This window comes from Protomyctophum parallelum (assembly GCF_964188405.1).
Source record: "Protomyctophum parallelum genome assembly, chromosome: 15".
Lineage (NCBI taxonomy): Eukaryota > Metazoa > Chordata > Actinopteri > Myctophiformes > Myctophidae > Protomyctophum > Protomyctophum parallelum.
The window spans coordinates 25,482,623-25,505,711 of record NC_139710.1 but is presented as its reverse complement, the minus strand read 5'-3'; the positions used below and the strand labels follow the sequence as shown (position 1 = coordinate 25,505,711).

At 45.4% G+C, this 23,089-nt stretch overlaps 1 protein-coding gene across 1 annotated transcript in view; it reads right to left on the bottom strand.

The window, feature by feature from the left end:
- Window positions 1-2,942: 2,942 nt before the first annotated feature.
- mfsd3 (major facilitator superfamily domain containing 3) overlaps window positions 2,943-23,089 on the bottom strand; it is a 58,996-nt gene continuing 38,849 nt past the window's right edge. The window contains exon 8 of the mRNA XM_083784780.1: window positions 2,943-10,549. Within this exon, the coding sequence (XP_083640906.1) occupies window positions 10,334-10,549 (216 nt within the window). The 3' untranslated portion in view covers window positions 2,943-10,333. The remainder of the gene's footprint in view (window positions 10,550-23,089) is intronic.

The following is a 23,089-nucleotide window of genomic DNA, read 5'->3' as shown; positions in this document are numbered from 1 at the left end:
TGCACTTTTGAACACAAAATCTGTGTGAGCAACTTTCACTCACTAGTCGAGTGACATTTGACCAGCAGGAGTAGCTATATACACTTTTACTCCCACTGGAAACAGTAGCTGTCCATACAATGACCCAGGGTGACAGGACGCAAAGTGGAGACCTATAGCATACAATGACCCAGGCCAGGGTGACAGAACGCAAAGTGGAGACCTATTGCATACAATGACCCAGGGTGAGAGGACGCAAAGTGGAGACCTATTGAGGGACCGCGTGTAAGCTCCTCTAATCCTCCTGCACAGCAGTTTGTTGTGTTATTAGAGCTGTATGGGCTTGTAGATCATGTGACACAAGGCCCCATTCAGTCCTGTATAGCCCTCAGACCATGAGCAGTGGCGGTATGGATGAAAGGAGGGTGATGGTATATGGGGGGGAGGGACACACGGGACATGTCCCCCAGGGATGGAGGATTAAAGTGTAAACCCTGTCCTAATATGACACCAACATGTGGGGGACAAAGCATGCCGTTGCTGTCGGGCAAACTGGATATTTCAATGTTTTTGTCTTTTTTCGTAAATTGTTATTAAATAAAGTGAAGGAAAAAAAAGGATAGAATAGCAGATATACAAGTTCGAAACGCGATACAAATCGACGCATGTCTTTCCTGAATTATGTTAACAGTATTAAATGGTGAAAACCATGCCTTACATTAAGTTATCGCGGGCCAACAAAACCTGAAACATTTTTAACTGCTGTTCAAGTGAACTGCTGGGGTTCCCCCAAAACACTTCAATCAATTCAAAACATATGCTGTGCTCAGTAAAATATTATTATTATTAATAACAATAACAATAACAATACTAATAATAACTAGAACTGCACTCTGTCGAGTGCATACTTGCTTGTTGCACACTAGTAGGCCATAAATGGCCAACTAGTGCGCAAGCAGAGCGCGCAAGTCCTTTCGACCGCTGTAAATTGTCAAATCTCAGTATCTCTGTGAAGGAACGTTTGAAATGTATAATTTTGAGATGTAACTATTTGCTACCTACCTACTTTATGCATATAAACACCTAGTATTATTAAGTATGATTAAAGTTTCTATCTATATAAGTTTGGGTGAAGAGCTAGTCATACATATACACACCACATACTCTGGTCCCAGCAGATCAGGCACAACTTGCTATTTAATTTTTACTGATTATGTATATAGTATACGTATGACTAGCTCTAAATGATGACATAAGAGATATGGTCATTTGTGGTCGTTTGGTCCCAGCAAAGCAGGCATATACTATATAGGCATATACTATATATTAGTATATATATATAGTATATAGGCATATACTATATACGTATACATATATACTCTATACTCTATACTGTATAAAGTGTGTAGTTGTAAGTTGATTAGCGGTATACTGTGGTTACTTTGCGCCAAAAACCGTGACAGCTGTCCCGCCATTTGATGTTTATGCAAGAAAACAGCAAATCTGTGCCTGGTTTGCTGGGACCAAACGACCACAAATGACCATATTTCTTACGTCATCATTAAGAGGTAGTCATACATATACACACCACGTACTCTGGTCCCAGCAGATCAGGAACAATTTGCTATTTTATTTCTACTGATTATGTATATAGTATACGTATGACTAGCTGTAAATGATGACGTAAGAAATATATATAGTATATAGGCATATACTATATACGTATACATATATACTATATAGAGTGTGTAGTTGTAAGTTGATTAGCGGTATACTGTGGTTACTTTGCGCCAAAAACTGTGACAGCTGTCCCGCCATTTGATGTTTATGCAAGAAAACAGCAAATCTGTGCCTGGTTTGCTGGGACCAAACGACCACAAATGACCATATTTCTTACGTCATCATTAAGAGCTAGTCATACATGTATACACACCACGTACTCTGGTCCCAGCAGATCAGGCACAATTTGCTATTTTATTTTTACTGATTATGTATAGTATACGTATGACTAGCTCTAAATGATGACGTAAGAAATATATATAGTATATATATAGTATATAGGCATAAATTATACTATATACGTATACATATATACTCTATACTCTATACTGTATAAAGTGTGTAGTTGTAAGTTGATTAGCGGTATACTGTGGTTACTTTGCGCCAAAAACCGTGACAGCTGTCCCGCCATTTGATGTTTATGCAAGAAAACAGCAAATCTGTGCCTGGTTTGCTGGGACCAAATGACCACAAATGACCATATTTCTTACGTCATCATTAAGAGCTAGTCATACATATACACACCACGTACTCTGGTCCCAGTAGATCAGGCACAATTTGCTATTTTATTTTTACTGATTATGTATATAATATACGTATGACTAGCTCTAAATGATGACGTAAGAAATATATATAGTATATAGGCATATACTATATACGTATACATATATACTCTATACTGTATAAAGTGTGTAGTTGTAAGTTGATTAGCGGTATACTTTGGTTACTTTGCGCCAAAAACCGTGACAGCTGTCCCGCCATTTGATGTTTATGCAAGAAAACAGCAAATCTGTGCCTGGTTTGCTGGGACCAAATGACCACAAATGACCATATTTCTTATGTCATCATTAAGAGCTAGTCATACATATACTGTACACACCACGTACTCTGGTACCAGCAGATCAGGCACAATTTGCTATTTTATTTTTACTGATTATGTATATAGTATACGTATGACTAGCTCTAAATGATGACGTAAGAAATATGGTCATTTGTGGTCATTTGGTCCCAGCAAAACAGGCACAGATTTGATGTTTTTCTGCATAAACATCAAATGGCGGGACAGCTGTCACGGCGGAAGAGACCGGGCGAAAACATTACTTGCGCGCTCTGCTTGCACAAGTAATAATAATAATATAATAATAATAATAATAATGCACACAGTAAACACTGGACACTTCATGGTTCATTTAGCAGCTTTATTATTTTATGTCAATCTTATTGAACCTCCCTCAGACAGACAGACAGACAGACAGAGAGGTGCTTGGTGACAGACAGACAGACAGGTGCTCTACAGTGCTGTAGGTCACAAGAACGATGTCATCGTTTCACAACGTTTGATCATACAGTATATCAGTTATAGATCATATACAGTATGTAAACTCTGGATACCCCAATCTATCTATACACGGTAAAAATCCTCGGTTGTTCATTTAACTCTGAGAGCGCACAAAAAAATAACACAGACACTTCCGGTTCCATTTGTGCGCTCTCACAGACACAGTTACAGACCCGCAAGCGGTCCAATTTCTCAGAGTTGCATTTGGGTCCATTGGGTTCCTAATCGTTTGGCCGGGGACCCCCTGGAGCCCCCTCAAGGACCACCCTTTGAGAACCACTGCTGTAGGCCTACACTAGTATATAGACTATAGTGCATGTGGGACAGGTGATGGATGAATGGAGTAAACGCATTTGAATAGCAATGATATGAGTTGCTTTTCTTACCAGAACTTGACAATTAAAAATGTGCAAATGGCCCTTTTGTCAAGGTCCACCCGTGGCCCAGCCCCTCTCCGCACCCCATTGGTTGCTGTTGATTGGTTGGACAAAAATACTCTCCCTCCAAACTCTGCCATTTTTTTTTTTTTTTTGATTTTCAGTTGTCTCGTATTGATATTTAATGTATTCAATTCTTATTTCAAATTTGGCCTCAGTAAAAAGGAACATCTCAGGTGTACTCTAGTGACTGGGCTTTTTTGTTTTTGTTTTTTTGCAAACTCAGCATAACCACTAGGAGGCAGTTAACCAGGGTGGAACAAGGCGGAAAGAGCCTGCTGGTTGGTCGGTCAGGGACCAATCAGATGAATTCCTTTCATGTAAAAATTGTATTTGTTTCCTCATTAATCTCTATCACCTGGGATCCCTTCAGTTGTCTCCTGACAATACACTTATTCAAATGTATTAAGACAGTTACATTGATGTATTATTATTACACTCACCTACATGGAGAATCTACTCATAAACGCTTTTTCTTTTTTCCCCCAGCGCTGATTGAAATAAAAACATTCTATGCATCTATACGGTATATAGTACAATACAGCATTTTACATACAGTAGGCTAATATTCTGCAACTTTATTATTTATTTATTTTATTTAAGAGGCATGAAACTCTACTATAGGCTCATTTTGTGGTTTAGTTTCCAGTTTAGGTTATAAAAAAACTACAGCAGATTAAAAACATGAAGAGTTTACTAGCTCTTCATGTAGCTGCATAGCTAATCAAATTCAGAATGGTTGTGTTTAATTAAAGGGATTGTGACATTAAAAAAAAGGTTTTGGAATTGTTCTTATTTTTTTTAGGTTTTCTAATCTCAATTGCACCCAAAAAAACATGAACTTTTAACATTCAGTAGATTTTCGGTGATCTGGGGTTTTCTGGCTCAAACAGGTGCTCTGATTTGCCGGCAGATTGTGATGTAAGATCCCGCAAATCCCATATATGTCAATGGGATTTGCCAGCAGATGTCACTGAAAACTTCAGACCACAGAAAATCCACTGAATGTTCAAAGTTCAGGTTTTTTGGGTGTAATTGAGGTCATAAAACCTAAAAGAAAAAAGAAAAGTAAATGACCTTTAAGGGCCATTTCCACAGAGAAGGCCCTTCGGAATACATTGACATATTGCTTGTGGAACTGATCCCATGATGATTCTATATAAGTGTCAGTCAAATGTTTTTGTTGTTAGCACCTGCTGTAGTTTTGAACCTGAAATGTAAAACATAAACTCAACAAGGGGATTCCATGCAGTGTTGTTTTCGTCGACTAAAACTAAGACGAAACATGTTCGTTGACTACCTTTTCCACTGAAGAAAACTAAATGGAAACTAAATGAAAACTAAGCTATGGTGACTAAAACTAAGACTAAATATACTGCCAATTTCGTCAACAAATAAAAACTAGACTAAAATGTTAGGAAGGGACTAGTGGACAACAGATCCAGTATAAGTCATTTTACACTTTGTTGCATGCTGAAAATAGCTGATCTACAAGCTCACATGTGAGCTTGTAGATCGGCTATTTTCAGCAAGTGTAAAATAAGTCATTATGACGGCAACAAGGCCCGCAAAAATACATTTTAGTCGACTAAATCACCTGTAGATTTAGTCGACTAAAATCTTATGACATTTAGTCGACTAAAACTAGACTAGCACTAATACATTCCAGGTGACAAAAATGTGACTAAGACTAAGTGAAAACTATTCAGGAGACTGACTAAAACTAAAATAGAAATTTGCTGCCAAAAACAACACTGATTCCATGCCCCTTTAAATAAGACACACACAAAGTCAGCAGGTGGACACAGACACGCACAAGTCAGCATGGTGCCGCAGTTAAGCGCGAGTCTTAGATACTTTGAAGGAAAAAAAAGAATAGTCCTTTTTAACGATGATGAATCAAGATGACCGTGGGACCTGAATCTGTTCAATCAAAACCCGACGACAGGATAGTATATATATTCTTATATTCTTTCTAATTTAAATGGATGAATCATTAAATTGACGATTGTCGATTATTGTCTCTGATGGATTACTTTGACTTACTGTTGCACCCCTATGGCTCTATAGCTTAACGCAGCGTGTGAAAGTGAACGAGTCCCGTATATGTGCTCTACCAGGTGCAGCTACAGCGTGAATGGATGGAGGTAGTAGAGACATGTAAACCATGCAACTTAAGAATAAGGTCAAAATGACTGACAAACACTTGGTACAGTACAATACCATGATGAGAACAAACATCACCAGGTATTATTAATGAATGATATTGCTATTTGGCTACAAGGCTTATTGCTTGCATATTATTACATAACACTAAAATGGCTCAGATGATCGTTGCTTAAGACAGTGCGCGCACACAACCTTTTTATATTCTCTCTCATAATCATCAGACTAAAAGTTGGGACATTTGTGTTTGGTAAATAATGACTGTGTTATACAGTAACAATACTTAATTGTTCTTCTCTTGGAAACCCTGTTTACTTTTCCTTTTAAATGGCGCCCCATTTGTAAAGAACACGCATTTGTGGCATGAGCAGCAGTATCTGGGTTGTGGCGATGAAACATGGACGCAGCTCTGCCGAACAGCATATTGTGCTGTTAATAATGAAATGACACCTGTGTGAACTGAGCGGTGCAACTATAAATGTATTGTTTAGTTACTGTACTGTGCTGTGTACTGTATTGTAGTGTACTGTGCTCTGTACTGTAGTTTGATTATCTTTGGAAAAAAGCTTTGAAATATACCGTATGGGGTCCCCGGAACATCCAGACCCCCAGGAACGCGCCCAGGGGGTCCGGCCCAGTTCTGGCGAGCCTTCCCGCGTCCGAAACGGTCGAGAAATGACAGAGTTACCGTTTTGCAGCTTTCCGTGCTCGGACAGACACGTACACACATAGGTACACGCATAGGGACACACAAAGCTGCGTAATGGAGCGGAGGCACCGCTCAAAAATGAGACGGGGATTCATATAGTGCTTTTCTAAGTGGCTTTACATGTGTGCGACTGTGCGGGGGGTGCTTAATTAGGAAAACAAATCAATTAAAAACAATGAAACACTAAAAACAAGAGTTGAAATCAAAGTCAACTCGTAAAGGCGACGGCGGACAGGTGGGTTTTTGAAAGTATGGAGGGAGGGCGGCGTCTCTGATCTGTTTGGGGGGGGCGGGGGAGGGATTGGCGGGGGTAGTTGTGGTGGGCCTTATACTGTAAGCAGCATTTTAAAGTGGATTCTTTGTTTGACAAGAATGTCCAGCTCAGCTGTTGCTCATTCCACACATGCATGTTCTTTACAAAATGTGGCAAACCTTTAAAAAAAAGGAAATAAACAGGCTTTCCATGAAAGTTATTGTCAAGCAGCATTGTTACATCAGAGACATAATAATAATTCTGAACTGTTTGTTTGACGTTTCATAACACCAGTGGTGGAAAGTAACTAAGTACATTTACTTAAGTACTGTGTTTAAGTATAACTTTTACAAGTACATTCCGGACTTTTACATGTAACGGAGTATTTCTATATTGCAGTATTGACACTAAGTAACGTTTGAGTACTTTTTCCACCACTGCATAACACACAGCATGATCGCACCTCACTATGGCTCTCCTTCCCATTAAAGGAGCACTTCACCCTTTTACTCAATGCTCAGTATTAAGATCTGTCTGATGAAGTCTGATGGGTGAAGTGGTCCTTCAAGAAATGCAAAAAAAATAAAAATACAATACAATTGTACATCTCAATTCCCAGTAACACAGGTGCTGGAACTATAGAGTCTGAAGGAATTCTATCAACTGCTGTCTGTATTAACGTTTGGAGCGACAAGGCTCTTCCTCGGACTGCTTCCCATTCAAATGTGACAATGTGGTAAACAGTGGTGGACAAGTAACGGAGTACATTTACTTGAGTACTGTCAGGCGCCGTGTCCACTGAGGCAGGAAAATGCCAGGGAGTTGAAAATATTGTATGTCTTGGCAGGCGGAGGGAAGTGCACATGCACGTGGCCAAACTATGGAATTACTCCCCATTGCAGATAAAACAGCAGACTCAATCCCAATTTTACGCCGTAGTCCAGGGTTCCCCAATACATTTTCCTCAAGGGCCATATTTTGACTAGGGTACCAGGCTGGGGGCCGAGTCGGCACGCGCGAGGTCGAGGTCTTGCCCTGAAAATTTATTTTCAGGGCAAGACCATTTGAAAAGGATGCCCAGTTTGACATACTGACCCCCATTTAATGCCATTTATATCTGGGACCCCCCACCCCTTCCCGAAAAAAGGAAAATTTGGAAATTCTTCCAGGGGCCACAAGGGGCCGCCTATTGGGGAACCCTGCCGTAGTCTGAAGACTCACACCTCCTTAGCCCATAGCACTTGCCCTAGCCTCGACGACCATTATGCAAAGGTTAAAATGTAATTTAGATAGCATGTTATGTATAGACAGATGCCATGGTTCAAGGCAAGGCTAGACCGAGCAATCTTCGTTCCTATTCTCACCTATGGTCATGAAGTGTGGGTTATGACTGAAAGAATACGTGAGTTTTCTCAAACGGGTGGCTAGGATTCTCCCTTATAGACATAGGGTGAGAAGTTAAGTCACGTGAGAGACACTCTCTCGAAGTAGACCGGACGCTTCTTCGCTTGGAAAGGAGCCACCTTAGGTGGTTCGGGCATCTATAGTAAGGATGCCTCCCGAGCTGTGTGCCACTGAGAGGAGACCCCCTGGCAGACCAAGGACCAGATGGGGGTGGGGCTCGGGATCCCCCATGAGGAAGTTGCTAATGTTGTTTTGGAGAGGGAAGTCTGGAGGGTGCCGTGTCATTAGTCAGAAGGTTCATTGTTCCGAAATTACTATCCCTATCTCTAACCCTAACCTAAACCTAACCGCAAGCACGGGAGCACACCTAAACCTAACCGCAAGCACGGGAGCAGTGCATGTTCGGACTAACGGGACTTCGGATCTATGGGTAGTTCCCGTCTGGAGCTCTATGCTGGAACTGTTGCCCCCCGCGACCCGACTCCAGATAAGCGGTTGAAGATGGATGGATGGATGCCAGGTTAACCCCCTTATGGCTATTACGTAATTGACGTAATGAATCAATAAATCCCCTGTAATCGGGAGCTTAATATAACAAAATGTAGCAACCTTTATCTTGTTTGGCTAACGGCCGATGTAATCTACCTAAAACCGGCCGAAATCCGCGCATGCACGGTCGATCACGCACGCGTGCGGTCTTTATGTGCATCGCTGCGTAAAATGCGATATTTTGGGCTTTATTAGAGCTTAATTTGACTTGAATGTAGTGTGTATGTCACGGATTTTTCTATTGCCATTAAAATGACGAATTAAACATATGAATAGTGCAGGCAAAAGGCACAATCCACTGATAATTAGGCTGGCCATAAGCCAGTTAATTGTTTTACCTGGCATCCTATAGTTTGTATAGTTTCAATGTAGATATTATTTATGTATATAAACAATATATTATATTGTTTAGACTGGTTCTTGCCTATTACTATTACCCCCTGTTTACTGTAAATTGCTCTGGATTAAGAGCTAAAATGGATCAATTGTAAATGTCCAGCGCCACGCCAAGCTCGATAGAGTTCCCAAAAACGTGGCGCTCCCGTTATAAACAATTAAAAACATGCACAGGAAAACAATTACATCTTGGTGGGACACGGCGCCTAACTTGTGACTTTCACTGCACTGCATTTCAGAGACAAATATTGTTACTTTTCACTCTCATTGTAATTCATTTCTAGGAAGGGACCTCCGGGACACAAAAGTACAAAAAATACATTATTGATCAAATAATTATAAGCCTATTTCCCCGCAAAAATGTTAATAGTAAATCTACAAGCTCACAACGGGTCGCATCGCAACGTGCTGTGAGCTTGTCGATCTGCTTTACTCACTGTTGTTTTCGTTTTCAATAAAGCAATGGTATGGCAATGTTGATATGCGCCGGCATACAAAATAATTAAATTAAAAAAAAAAATAAGGTAAAGTCCTTCCAGTACTTTCATTTAATTAAGAACAAGATTTGACCAAAGAACTTTCACTTTCACGTAGTCGAGGAATATTTTACCAGGAGTATATCTACACTTGCCATTCACACCGAGCACGATAACAACTATGGAAATATCATAATAAATAAACGGAATTCTGTATTTTCGCTTGTGTAACTAAGATCTGAGGAAGAGCCTCTGAGCTCGAAACGTTGCTGCCAATGAATATACCCACGAGGGGAGCGTCATTCTGGCGTTCAGACGTTATTGTTGTCTTAGGGTACAACTATCTCACATGATTAATTATTGTAATGGTTAAAGTTATCGTGAGTTATCAGTATGAATGGCGCTTTATAGACTCAAGTACTGCGGGTTTGAGTACTCGAGTGTCCACCACCGCTTGTCAAGCCATCACCATTAACCCATTTTGGTGTTAGCATCATGTCCGTGCTTTAGCTATTGAAAAATAGCAGATCTACAAGCTCATAGCGTGCCACCGAGTGGCGTGCTACGAGCTTGTAGGTCTGCTATTTTTGAAAGAAAATCGAAGAGCGACTGACATAGAAGACATTTTTTTAGAATCTGATCTCGGGTCAGAATGGAAAACTGTCAGGATGTAGAAGACATTTTTTAGAATCTGATCTCTCAGGTCAGAATGGGTTATAAAACATAGCCGTTGAGCCCACCACCGACCGTCCCCGCTGAGTTCACCCAGCATCCAGCCCAGGTCACCGGCGCAAAGCGACCCGTCTATTGGCACAGTCTTCACGGGGGGGGGGGGGGGGGTTGCCGTCACTTCATGGGCTGCTCTTTGAGCGTGGTGTGGTGTTCCCGGAGCGCTCCGGTCATGGTGGCCGTCCACACGTGAAGCGCCGTGGCGGCCGACAGCGTGAGGAAGATGAGGAAGGCCACCTGGTAGCCCAGCCAGTCCACCACGCCCCCGGCCAGAGCGCTGAACATCAGCTTGCCCAGGACCTCCAGAGTGGCCAGGAAACTGTAGTGGGTGGCCTGGGAGAGGGGGGGGGGGGGGAGGAGAGCAGCTGTTGAGTTGGGTCCACAAGCAAAAAAGCTTTTTGTCACCGACAAAAAAACCCGAAATAAAAACGAAACAAAAGCCCATGGTGACTAAAACTATGACTAAATATACTGACAATTTTGTTAACAAATAAAAACAAGACTAAAATACTAGGAACTGACTCAAGTGAAGAAGAGTTTGGTTGCCATCGGGTGATGAGATCTGCAAGCCCGCAACATGCAACCAAATGTAAAATCAGGCATTACGACAATCAATGCCCGCCAGAATATATTCTAGTCGACTGAAACTAGACAAACACTAAAACATTTCGGGTGACTAAAATCAACTTTATTGTCACGTCACATGTTTGATTGATTGATTGATTGATTTATTGGATAATTTATCAACATGCGTATTAACAGTACAGGTATGTACTCCTCGTGTCCCCTACCCTAGGGTACTAGGTACCCTCACAAAAAACATGCAGTAATCCTGGTCTCTAAACCGCCTCCCCCTGGCCAGCCGGGGCGCCTGATGGAGGGGAAAGGAACTGGTTGGAATAACGTGTTCCTTCCACGCGCTACGTCCAACCAGGGAAACTCCCCCGTCAGGTGTAAAAGGAGCAACTTGGACACTCAGGCATGAAGGAAGCATGAGTTCAAGTCCGTTGCTCTCCCCATGTCCCCCATATATGGGGACTAGGTGTGGGAGGAAAAGTGGATATGGCCAAGGAGTGTTTTTTGTGCAAAACGAATGCTTGAAATTGATTCAGAATCATGAAAACCCCCTAGTTTCATATCTCACATGCTACTTAAAGAATGATGAAATTTGGATTTTATATAGGATGTTAAGGGTATGGTCACATATTATGCTAATAACTAAAATGTCCCCCAGGAGTTGAATTTCAATCTTTTAGTACACGTTATTAGACACCTTTAGAAACACATTGGTGAAGAAAGTTCTTGGTAAGGATTTAGTTCCCAGATTGGTCAAATACCTGATAAAATGCCCTTACTTTGAGAGTTAGAGTGGAGGGAAGGCCTATTCATAGTGGTGGTCACCTCACCACCGAAAATCCAGACTATGAATAGGCCTGGAGAGTGCGATGAACAAAGGTGAGGGTTAAGAGAGGACACAAAGATAAAACGTTTATATAATTGCAAATAGGAGTAAAAAAGGCCCTCGCAAAGAGCAGAGAAAATACCATATTGATGCAATGATGAATGGATGAGCCGTCATTGCAAAATGCTCTGCAGTAAAACGATAGCTTTTGCAGAACAGCAATTAGCCTAGGACTAATTCTCTGACTGACTGACAGTGGGACGGACAGGCAAGGCATCTGGAAAAATCCAGGGAACCAAGAACGAAAGAGAGAGAGAGAGAAAACAAAAAGAAGAAAATAATAGGAGAAAAGAATTAAATAAAAGAAGAAGGCGAGCCGGAAAGAGAAAGCGTGAGATCGTTGTCTCGCAGGGTGGATGAGGGCTAACCGGAGAACAGGATCTTATCCTATCCCTACCTTCAGGCTCTCGGGAGAGAGCGAGAGAGGGAGAGAGAGATCAGAGAAGAGAGAGGGAGAGAGAGGGGGGAGAGAGGGAGAGACGGGGGGGAGGAGAGATAATCGGAAAAAAGAGAGAATGGGAGAGAGCAGTGATGACATGTAACTAATTACATTTAGTACTGACTTGACTGAGTATATGATGTTGAGGTATTTTTATTTTGTATACTTTACTTGAGTAAGTCGATTTCCCAATACTTTATACTTTATACTAGATCTCAGAGGCAAGCATTGTATACTTTTTACTCCAATGTACAGATTTGAGAGCTTTAGTTAGTAGTCAATTGCATATTTGGATTGTAAATACCAAACTTTTCATTTGAAAATAGCCAATTGGTACTGTATATGTTAATGCCAATACATTTGTACTTTTGAATACAGGCTTTTTACTTGTAACTGAGTATTTCTACGTTGTGGCATTGATACTTATAAATAATAAAAGTAAATAATAATAATAATAATAATAAAAAGTAGTGGGGTGACTGCCCACTGCATTTATATCAGCCGCATGGCATCGTACGTTGTCAATTAGTGCCCCCCAAACAAACGTTAAAGTCTGCAGACGTGGCTGGCAAACGATTTACGTCATAAGTGATCTAAACAAATCACACAGACTTGGCTGCCATATGATGTAATCTTCAAAAGCCATGCATTGGAGGGGCTAGCACCCATCACAAAAGGTTCTTCAACCGCTGGGGGGGGGGGGGGGGGGGTAGAGAGAGAGAGAGAGAGAGAGAGAGAGAGAGAGAGGCGGGGTGAGAGATAGAGGGGGAGAGAGAGACAGACACACAGCGCGAGCGAGAGAGAGAGAGAGATTACCTAACCATCCTGCTCCTCTTAACAACAGCACTCTAGTGCCACCTACACAGGTTCCCACCAACCTCACCACTCCGTCTGACAGTACATCCAGTCAAGAGATGCTCTCGGGCTACTTTTTTTTGTTGTACTCGTAAATGTCACCCCATTCCAGGAAACGCAATGAAACCCGGATCGGTTTAAAAAAAAATAGCAGATCTAGATCTGCTATTTTTCAATAGCTAAATTATAACATAATGTTTAAAACACCAACTGCACTACGTATAACCTTCCTCTTCTACCCCGGATTTGAACCCAGTTTCCAGAGCAAGTGCTGACATTGTTTTACCATTGAGCTAATAGAGCCCCATGCCTGCTTGCTCAGGGGATGAATTGGATCTTGACCATCAGATCAAGATTTGTGTCAGATTCTATGTCTAGGTGAGACCTTTTGACACGATCTAAACTAAATGTGTCAATATAAAAAGAGACAAAACCATACAGAGTTGGAAAACATACTTTTTATCCATTAAAAAAAGGTTACAATAGTGAGTGACGCCTTAACTATTAGCAACATCAATTACTTCTGGCTGTAGGGCTGTAAGCACAGTGAGTATGGGTTGGTGGGGGGGGCTCTCAGAGGGCTGTACAGAGGGGTTCTGTAGGTACTCAGGACTGTGGGGCTGTACAGAGGGGTTCTGTAGGTACTCAGGACTGTGGGGCTGTATACAGAGGGGGTCTGTAGGTACCCAGGACTGTGGGGCTGTATACAGAGGGGGTCTGTAGGTACTCAGGACTGTGGGGCTGTACAGAGGGGTTCTGTAGGTACTCAGGACTGTGGGGCTGTATACAGAGGGGGTCTGTAGGTACTCAGGACTGTGGGGCTGTACAGAGGGGTTCTGTAGGTACTCAGGACTGTGGGGCTGTATACAGAGGGGGTCTGTAGGTACTCAGGACTGTGGGGCTGTACAGAGGGGTTCTGTAGGTACTCAGGACTGTGGGGCTGTATACAGAGGGGGTCTGTAGGTACTCAGGACTGTGGGGCTGTATACAGAGGGGTTCTGTAGGTACTCAGGACTGTGGGGCTGTATACAGAGGGGGTCTGTAGGTACTCAGGACTGTGGGGCTGTATACAGAGGGGGTCTGTAGGTACTCAGGACTGTGGGGCTGTATACAGAGGGGGTCTGTAGGTACTCAGGACTGTGGGGCTGTATACAGAGGGGGTCTGTAGGTACTCAGGACTGTGGGGCTGTATACAGAGGGGGTCTGTAGGTACCCAGGACTGTGGGGCTGTACAGAGGGGGTCTCGGTGCCATAGGGGCAGAGTGGCTTGGATGAGAACCGCAAGGCACTGCAAGATCCCCCAGAGTTAGTCCCTGAGCAAGGCACTGAACCCCCGATTGTTCCCGATGTGCAGGTTGGTGCCTTGGATGGTTCCCACCGCCATCGGTGTGTGAATGTGTGTGTGAATGGGTGGTGAATGTAATGCACAATCTACGTAATATATGGCCTTGGATAAAGGCGCTATATAAATGCACCGTTTACCATTTGTGGGACTATCGGCACAGGGGGGGGGGGTCTCGGTGCTGCGGGACTATCGGCACAGAGTGGGGGTCTCGGTGCTGCGGGACTATACTCCCACAGTGCTGAGAACCAGTGTGACCACTACAGCCTTTAAGTGAAGTGTCTTTATTCTCAGCAACTTGTTGAACAGATCCTGTGTCTGTCTCCTGGGAATCCTTAACAAGCACTCACACTATCACCTTACAGTCACTGGATACACTGCCTTCAATGACACATACACACACACATGCATGCACGTACACACACACAAACACACACACACACACACACAGGCACAAGCTCACACACAGGCACATAGGCACACACACACACAGGCACACACACACACACACTTGTACTACTATACTTGCGAGGACATCGAAGATATTCGGACGCCATCGTAAATAGCCAAAATACTGTCGATCTACAAGCTCACACTGTACATGTTGTGAGCCTGCAGAACACCTGTTCTTGGGTGCACGACACCGACATGTACAGTATAGTATAAATCAGCATACCTCGAAGCCCTAAACCTAACCTGTACATGTTTATTCCCAAACCCAACCAGAGTCGTTTTTTTATTCTAAGCCCAGCTACACCCACAATACTTTAACCATAAATGAATAATGTCTCTCAATTAAGCTGATTCTGATTATTTCTACTATACTTGTGGGGACATTTGGCCCTCAAAAGTACACACACACACACACACACACATGTACACGCTCACACACACGCAGTTGTGTGAACACACGCACGCACACACACACACACACACACACACACACACACACACACACAGTGATTGTGTGTCATGGTAATGTTTCAAATGAACCCTGAGGTTATGGTTGCTGCTGATGATTAGTCTCATTTCATTATAGGGTCTTATTAGCCCTAATTGGACCCTCTGCGATGTGACGGTGGCTTTTTTTTTTAATTAGCTTTTTTTCCTTTTCTTTTTTTATTCTTCGTAAAGATTGACGGGGATTTTAAATGATAATTTTGTCCTGGTGATTGATGATTGGATGACGTCTGAGGGGGTTTGTGATTGGATGAGGTGTGATGGGTGGGGTCTGTGATTGGATGAGGTGTGATGGGTGGGGTCTGTGATTGGATGAGATGTGATGGGTGGGGTCTGTGATTGGATGAGGTGTGATTGGATGAGGTGTGATGGGGTCTGTGATTGGATGAGGTGTGATGGATGGGGTCTGTGATTGGATGAGGTGTGATGGGTGGGGTCTGTGATTGGATGAGGTGTGATGGATGAGTCTGTGATTGGATGAGGTGTGATGGGGTCTGTGATTGGATGAGGTGTGATGGGGTCTGTGATTGGATGAAGTCTGATGGGGTCTGTGGTTGGATGAGGTGTGATGGGGTCTTTGATTGGATGAGGTGTGATGGGGTCTTTGATTGGATGAGGTGTGATGGGGTCTGTGATTGGATGAGGTGTGATGGGGTCTTTGATTGGATGAGGTGTGATGGGGCCTGTGGTTGGATGAGGTGTGAAGGGGTCTGTGATTGGATGAGGTGTGATGGGGTCTTTGATTGGGTGAGGTGTGATGGGGTCTGTGATTGGATGAGGTGTGATGGGGTCTGTGATTGGATGAGGTGTGATGGGGTCTTTGATTGGATGAGGTGTGATGGGGTCTGTGATTGGATGAGGTGTGAAGGGGTCTGTGATTGGATGAGGTGTGATGGGGTCTGTGATTGGATGAGGTGTGATGGGGTCTGTGATTGGATGAGGTGTGATGGGGTGAAGTCTGAGGGGGTCTGTGATTGGATGAGGTGTGATGGGGTCTGTGATTGGATGATGTCTGAGGGGGTTTGTGATTGGATGACGTCTGAGGGGGTTTGTGATTGGATGACGTCTGAGGGGGTTGGTGATTGGATGACGTCTGAGGGGGTTTGTGATTGGATGACGTCTGAGGGGGTTGGTGATTGGATGAGATCTGATGGGGTTTGTGTGAACAAACCACACCCAAAATAAATTGGCATTTTTTTTAATCGGAATCCTGAAACATAAACCTTTTAATTTATTTTCAAATTAATTGAGTTATAGTTATGTTAACTTTATGAACTAAATCCAAACACATTGGACATAGCAAAGCAGGTCATGTTTGCATGTTTGGAATTGTAACAGCTAAAATCAATAATATATCAGTATTCTGATATTAACCTGAGGGCCGCATTAACCCATTTTGGGCGGGAACCCCTTTTGGTGTTAGCATTATATTATGCTTTAGCTATTGAAAAATAGCAGATCTACAAGCTCATAGCGCCGCCACCGAGTGGCGCGCTACGAGCTTGTAGGTCTGCTATTTTTTTTAAATCGAAGCACCACTGACATAGAAACATAGCTTTCTCAGAAAACTGTCAGGATGTAGAGAAGACATTGTTTAGAATCTGATCTCAGGTCAGATGGTGGGGGCCGCATGTGGCCGCCAGTTGCCCGTGTATGGTGTAGAATAGATCATGGAGCTCCGTGCCAACGGTACGTCCACCGTTTCCCCAAACAGTGGTCTAACTCTGACGTGGCCGTTCACAAAGTGTTCCCATTCATACACTCTCAGAGTAACGGGGGTCCCACATTAGGGCATTCACTTCTAGTCATTTTTACTAGTTCACTAGTTGCCTAGTTTACTAGTCGACTGGAAAAAAAAAAAAAAAGTTTTGTGGAAATAAATATGTGTACATTTAAAAACTGTGTACATTGGTGACTATAACTATAATCTACCTGATCTTGAGGCCTACAAAAACAAAAACAAAACCAAAAAACCTTTTTACTAGTACCAACAAGGTCGGTCGACTAGTGGATTTACTAGTCGACTAGTAAACTCGACTAGTAAACTAGTCGACTAGTAAACTAGTCGACTATAGTTGCTTAATGCCCTATCCCACATTTGGCAACCACTGGTGTAAAGAATAAAACGATAGTTACGTATGTAACTACGGTTCTATGAGTCCTGAATGACCGCCAGAGGCGGTGCTTTAAGCACTGAAAGACATCCTTCGCGCATGCGTCGTCGAGTATTGTATACAAACAATGTCAAATTTGACCCCGTGATGACCCGAAGTAGTCTATATCTTCCGGTAGTCTGCAGGGGATCAGTCTCTACAGAATTTTCTCGCGCAAACACGAGGATTCTGAGTGACAAGAGTGCCTCTGGCGGTCATTCAGGACTCATAGAACCGTAGTTACATACGTAACTATCGTTCTATTTCGTCCCTGCTGACCGCCAGAGGCGGTGCTTTAAGCACTGAATGACTTATACCAGCCAAGTCACGAGGAATCCCGATCCCAAACCATAAGGAGTAGTCTCGGAGGACTCTCGTAAGAGGACCGCGTCTAGCGGATGGGGAGTGGCAGCACTCACCCAGAGGAACATAGACAACCCGCTGTGATGCCCATGAGGCAGCGGCACAGATATATTCCAGGGGTACTTCCCTCGGGGCAGCCCATGACGTGGGGACGCTCCCGTAAGAGTGGCACCTCACACCAAATGGTAAGGTACGATCACTCGCCACGTAAACGTGGTTGATGGCATCCACAATAGTGTGGGGCGGGCGCTGTCTGGAGAGAGCGCCACCTCTGAAAGGGCCATCGTCACAATGGAACAGTCATTCTGACCGCCGAATGCATTTGGCAGGTCTAACGAGCGGCTCTCCGGGCCCACACTGGGCGCCATAGTTCCCGCTCGTCAATCCACTCTCCTGGTGGAGGGTAAGACTGTGCTAGCCGTATAGGCTGGTTGAGGTGTGTATGTGACCGCACCCTCAGGAGGAACACTGTTCGGCCACAGAGACACTCAGGTCGTCTGAGCTTTGCTTCAGACGCAAGTCACTGACAGACAGGACGTGCCGCTCACGGACACGCTTCGTTACAGCGATATTGATTCTAGCATATCGGCATGATATTGCCCCTACTTATGCTTTTAGAGTAGGAGATCGGCCCTTGTCTAGGAGGGACTGCGGAACTCCAGAAAGGTAGGCAGAGCAGCGCACTAGGTCTTTGCTCTGACCTCAGTTGGAAATAGGTTCCATCGGTTATCATACAGTAGCCTGATGGATGTCATGGATGTCACCCTTGAATTCAGGGTGGCATGCCTGGCTGGTTCCACACAGCTGCTCGGCAGCGGTTCAGGGCCGCCAGTGGCCAAACGCACAGTTGGGGGCGTTGAGCATTTGAATGCCATATCCGACCGCCTCCCAGTTGGGGAGACCTCTGTCGGGGAGACGCCATGGCGTCCTCCGACTAGGTCTGTTCAGCAGAGGAGACCAAGTACTTTTTGGCTGGAGGGGGGCAAACAGCAGTATGGTGTGACCCTCTTAAGTAACTCTGAGGCGCTGGTCGTATCAGAGGCAGTGACAAGGCATATGCAGTGCCTCTAGCAGTGCGCATTTAAGAGGATAGTGCCCTGTGGGCGGTGGTCTACTTAGGGCCCTGTGTGTCAGGAATGATGCAGGTCGTTCCGTTCATACTGGCTATGTGGCAGGAAGCCTACGAAGTCCTGCAGGCTGACAGCCATTTGTGGCGTTCAGGTTCTATGAAACCATCGGGCCATTGCGTCCTGACCTGGTGGGCTGGGTGTCTCCGTTAGGGAGAGCCAGAGAGGTTAGCGAGGTCCAGGGTGAGGAGGTCCACCTCCGCTCTGCCGAAGTAGCCTCTGATTAGTGTTCACCACCATTGGCTGGGGTACCGCTCCCCTCATGGAAGCTTTCGATGGGAGAGAGAGCCTACCATGTAGTCCCGCTCTCCACTCAGACAACTTGCCTATAGGCTGGTCGGGCGGGGGGGCTGCCCAAGTCAGGGGGTCCATAGACCCCTACAGCAGCCAAGCAAGCGTGGCCCTGCCCGATGCCTCACATGATACACAGTCGAGGTGTTGCCCGAAAGTATGAGAATGTGTGCTGTAGAGCGGAGCGCACCACTTGCCGCTCCAGCACATTGCCGTGTTCGGCCCAGTAGACTGGCATGAACTTCATAACCCTGTTGGGTCCCATCAGATTCAAGACATGTCGACACCCGTCTGTCTTGCGTCACGAGGAAGTATGTAGATCGGACTTCCCTTAGTGTGACTGAGGATATACCGCCTCTGTTGCGCCCTTGGGCAGGAGGACACATCACTCCTGGTCTGATAGTAGGGCTCTCGTCATGTTGCTGATAATGGCCATTTTGACCCGCCGGATATGGGGGGCTGGCGTCAGAAGGCACTGCACAGCCCGGAAAGTCACAGTCACAGTCAGGTCCCTGCGTGGGACGCCAGGGAACACGCTGGCCTCTAGTGTGGGCCGGCGGTGATACGCGAGCTCCGAGGGCAGTAAAGATGATTTCATCAATGTTGGAGCTCGGCCCTTTGGGAGGCGGGATGTGTCGTAGGCCTGCAAGCTGCAGCCTGGTCTTCCCCCCCTGGATGGTTCGCTCCGGCGATTCTCGCCCGGCTGAACCACCTAGTGCTCCTGGCTCCTCAGGGAGACTACGGAGAGTTGGCCTAGGCTCATCAGTCAAGCTTGACTGTGAAAACCCGACTTGGCGACGGGCTAGAGATACGATGGACATCAGCCGCCCACGCTCTGAGGACATGACGCCAATGCCTCCAGTGACACACCAAAGGTGACTGAGCCAGTATTAACGTTGCCACTATTAGGTGTGAAAAGGAGGCCCCAGTGAGCAGGTTGTCTGTGCTCCTGCACTGGGGTCGAGGTCACCTAGCGTTCTGCCGCCGGGCCTCGTTGGGGAACACAATGAGAGATGCAATGACAGGCTTGGTGGCTGGCATGTAACCCAGGCCAGCCCTTATCGCCTTGTGCGTTCAAATCTATTAAAGTGTCACGTCGCAACGGGTTGTCTCAGGACACTTTTTCCAATCAGGGCAGGGCTGCCAGGATTTCACCATCGGTATAGAGATGGGAGAAGGCCCTGATCGTTCGCCCGGCAGGCCTGTAGCTGTCTCAGGTACAGGCGTGGGGGACGGCGAAGACAGCAAAGAAGAAGGCGCTTGGAGGAGCCGACTGCCTGCTTTAGTATGCGTTCCACGGCTATGCGCATGAGCTGAGAAGTGGGAGGCCGGCTCTGATGCCTGGGAGGCACCGCCTTCTGCATCTTCCTCATAGTCATGGAAGTGCGTAGCTTAAGCTGTCGGGGAGAGCACATCAACCTCGAGTCAGTTGTGGCATCGGAGAGGTAGGCGCTTCGGCACCCTCCGAGGTGCCTAGGTGTTATCTGAAGTGAGCATGGCCCTCATGCGGGCCAACTCCGCAGATAGCTGAGCCCTCTCGGATCTGCTGTAGTCAGCGGTCAGACCTTTTCCTCCTGGCACACGGGGCAGGACCAAGGTCGGCTCACGGCTGAAGGAGAGCTTCACACGAGGTACAAAAGTGGGAGCTCTCCATTGTGGTGGCACCGTTACTCTGGACCGGCCGGTGCACACAAGTCCCAACTAGCCCAGGGCGCGGACGCTACTGGTTGCTAGGTGTTGGCCATATGCTTGAGGGAGCGCATACGCTGTCTGTACCAGCAGAGGCTTTCGAGGTACGAAAGTGGGTGCTCTCCGTTGTGGTGGCACCGGTTCCTTTGGACCGGCCGGTGCACACCAGTCCCAACTAGCCCAGGGCGCGGACGCTACTGGTTTGCTAGGTGTTGGCCATATGCTGCAGGGAGGGGGCGCGTACGCTGCCTGTGCCAGCAGAGGCTTTAACTTAGATCGGCATATAATGACTTAATCGAAAAACTGAATGCTGCTATACCTGCCGCAGCATGTGAATATGCATTTACGTTTATGCAAATGCTCATTGTAGCACTTTGAGATTCAACCAGATGTAAAGTGCATCATAGAAACAGCACACAACGTTGCTGTTAGATAGACTGTGCGACCTGCATGGTCGCGGTGGGGGAGGGGAGCTTTACGCTACCTGTACCCCCGGCGGAGGCTTACTTATAATTTATGATAATAAAGTAGCCTTCAGTCAAGGTTTGGACGCTGCTATGTAGCAGCTGTAGTGTTTCCTATGTGAACGTTTATCACGGCACTATGACGTTTATCCAAACTCCAGTGCATTATTATTTATGTTTGCTAGTCCAGAGCGAAACAAAAGACACTTCCAATACACTAGTCACGTGTGCACTACTACGCATTCATGCTGGGAGGAGGGAGCGCTACCGCTGCCTACCCCAGCCAGGTTTGGTTAAATAAACCGACACAAGCTAGTTTTGGAGAAAAGGCTACAACCGATAGCTCCACCGATAGGGGCCACCTGCTGAAGGAAGGGAGCGCGTACGCTGCCTGTATCAGCTGCAGCTAATGAACATAACAAGCTATACACCAATAGCTGTTAATAAATGCTTGAGCTAACAAACGATTAGTAGTAAGTAACATCAAGCTGGCCGTATGCTGGAGGAGCGGAGCGCATACGCTGCCTGCCCTGTACCAGCTGGGCCAACAAACAGTAAGGCAAGCTATACACAGATAGCTTTTTATCTTCAATAGTATAATAAGCGCTTGGGCTACAACTACAGGTAGCAGCGCCAGTTAGAGAGCTATGCTGGAGACCAGCTAGGCTACTAAAAAACAAGACAAGCTATAGCCTGTTCATAAACAGCTTTAACTTTAAGCTACTGGTAGCAGCTGTGAGCTACGCTGTCAGCAGCGCCAGATACTCTGTGCTGGGGATCAGCTGGCTAATAGGACCTACAGGTACCCAGGGGCACTAATCCGACCTGTGGGAACAAACCAAGTTGCACCCACTGTATATGCAAAAAACTGTTAATGGAGCTTTGAGCTCCAGACATACTGGTAGCAGCTTCAGCTAGGCCCACTACTGGGGGCCAGCTGGGTTAACAACCAGACAGGCTATGTACACCAGTAGCTGTTAATACTATTTTGCTACAAACTATACTGGTAGCAACATCAATACCCTGGGAGGACGCAGGTAGCTGCTCCTGTACCGGGTTGATAATAACAACAACAATACAGCTATTCGCAAAAGCAGTTAAGCTTGAATGCTGCCAATATCGGTATATGGCTTTGGCCAGCAAGGCTCTTGCCATCAACAGCAGGGGCTAAACAAAGCTTAAAAAGTAGCGTGTTTAACAAACGAAGGTAATATGACAGTGTTCTTATCCTTCGGCAAGTCTTATAGTCGCTTATAATAAGCGCTAGCGTTCACAGTCGAACAAACCTTGTATGCAGAGCAGGGAGGCGGCGCGAACGCAGCCTTTACCCACAGGAAGTTATGCCGTGATAAATATATCATATTATTTGAACGTCTGTTAGCGTTCACAGTCGAACAGACCTCGTATGCAGAGCAGGGAGGCGGCGCGAACGCAGCCTTTACCCACAGGAGGTTATGCCATGATAAGTATATGATATCATGTGAACGTCTGTTTAGCGGGGATAGCGCCGCTTTAAACGATAACGTACCTTCTGTCCGGGGAGGGTTTTGTTAGCCTTCATTACCGGCGAGAGAGATTGGACGCTCCTGCGTCCACGTGAATCCGCGAAATAAACTCCACTCATCGAGGAGATAAAAAATCCATAGTCGCAGTTCCTGGAGGGCGAACAAACGCTACTCCGACCGGCGGTCACGCCGTCACGGAACTACTGGCGACCAGGTACAGGCA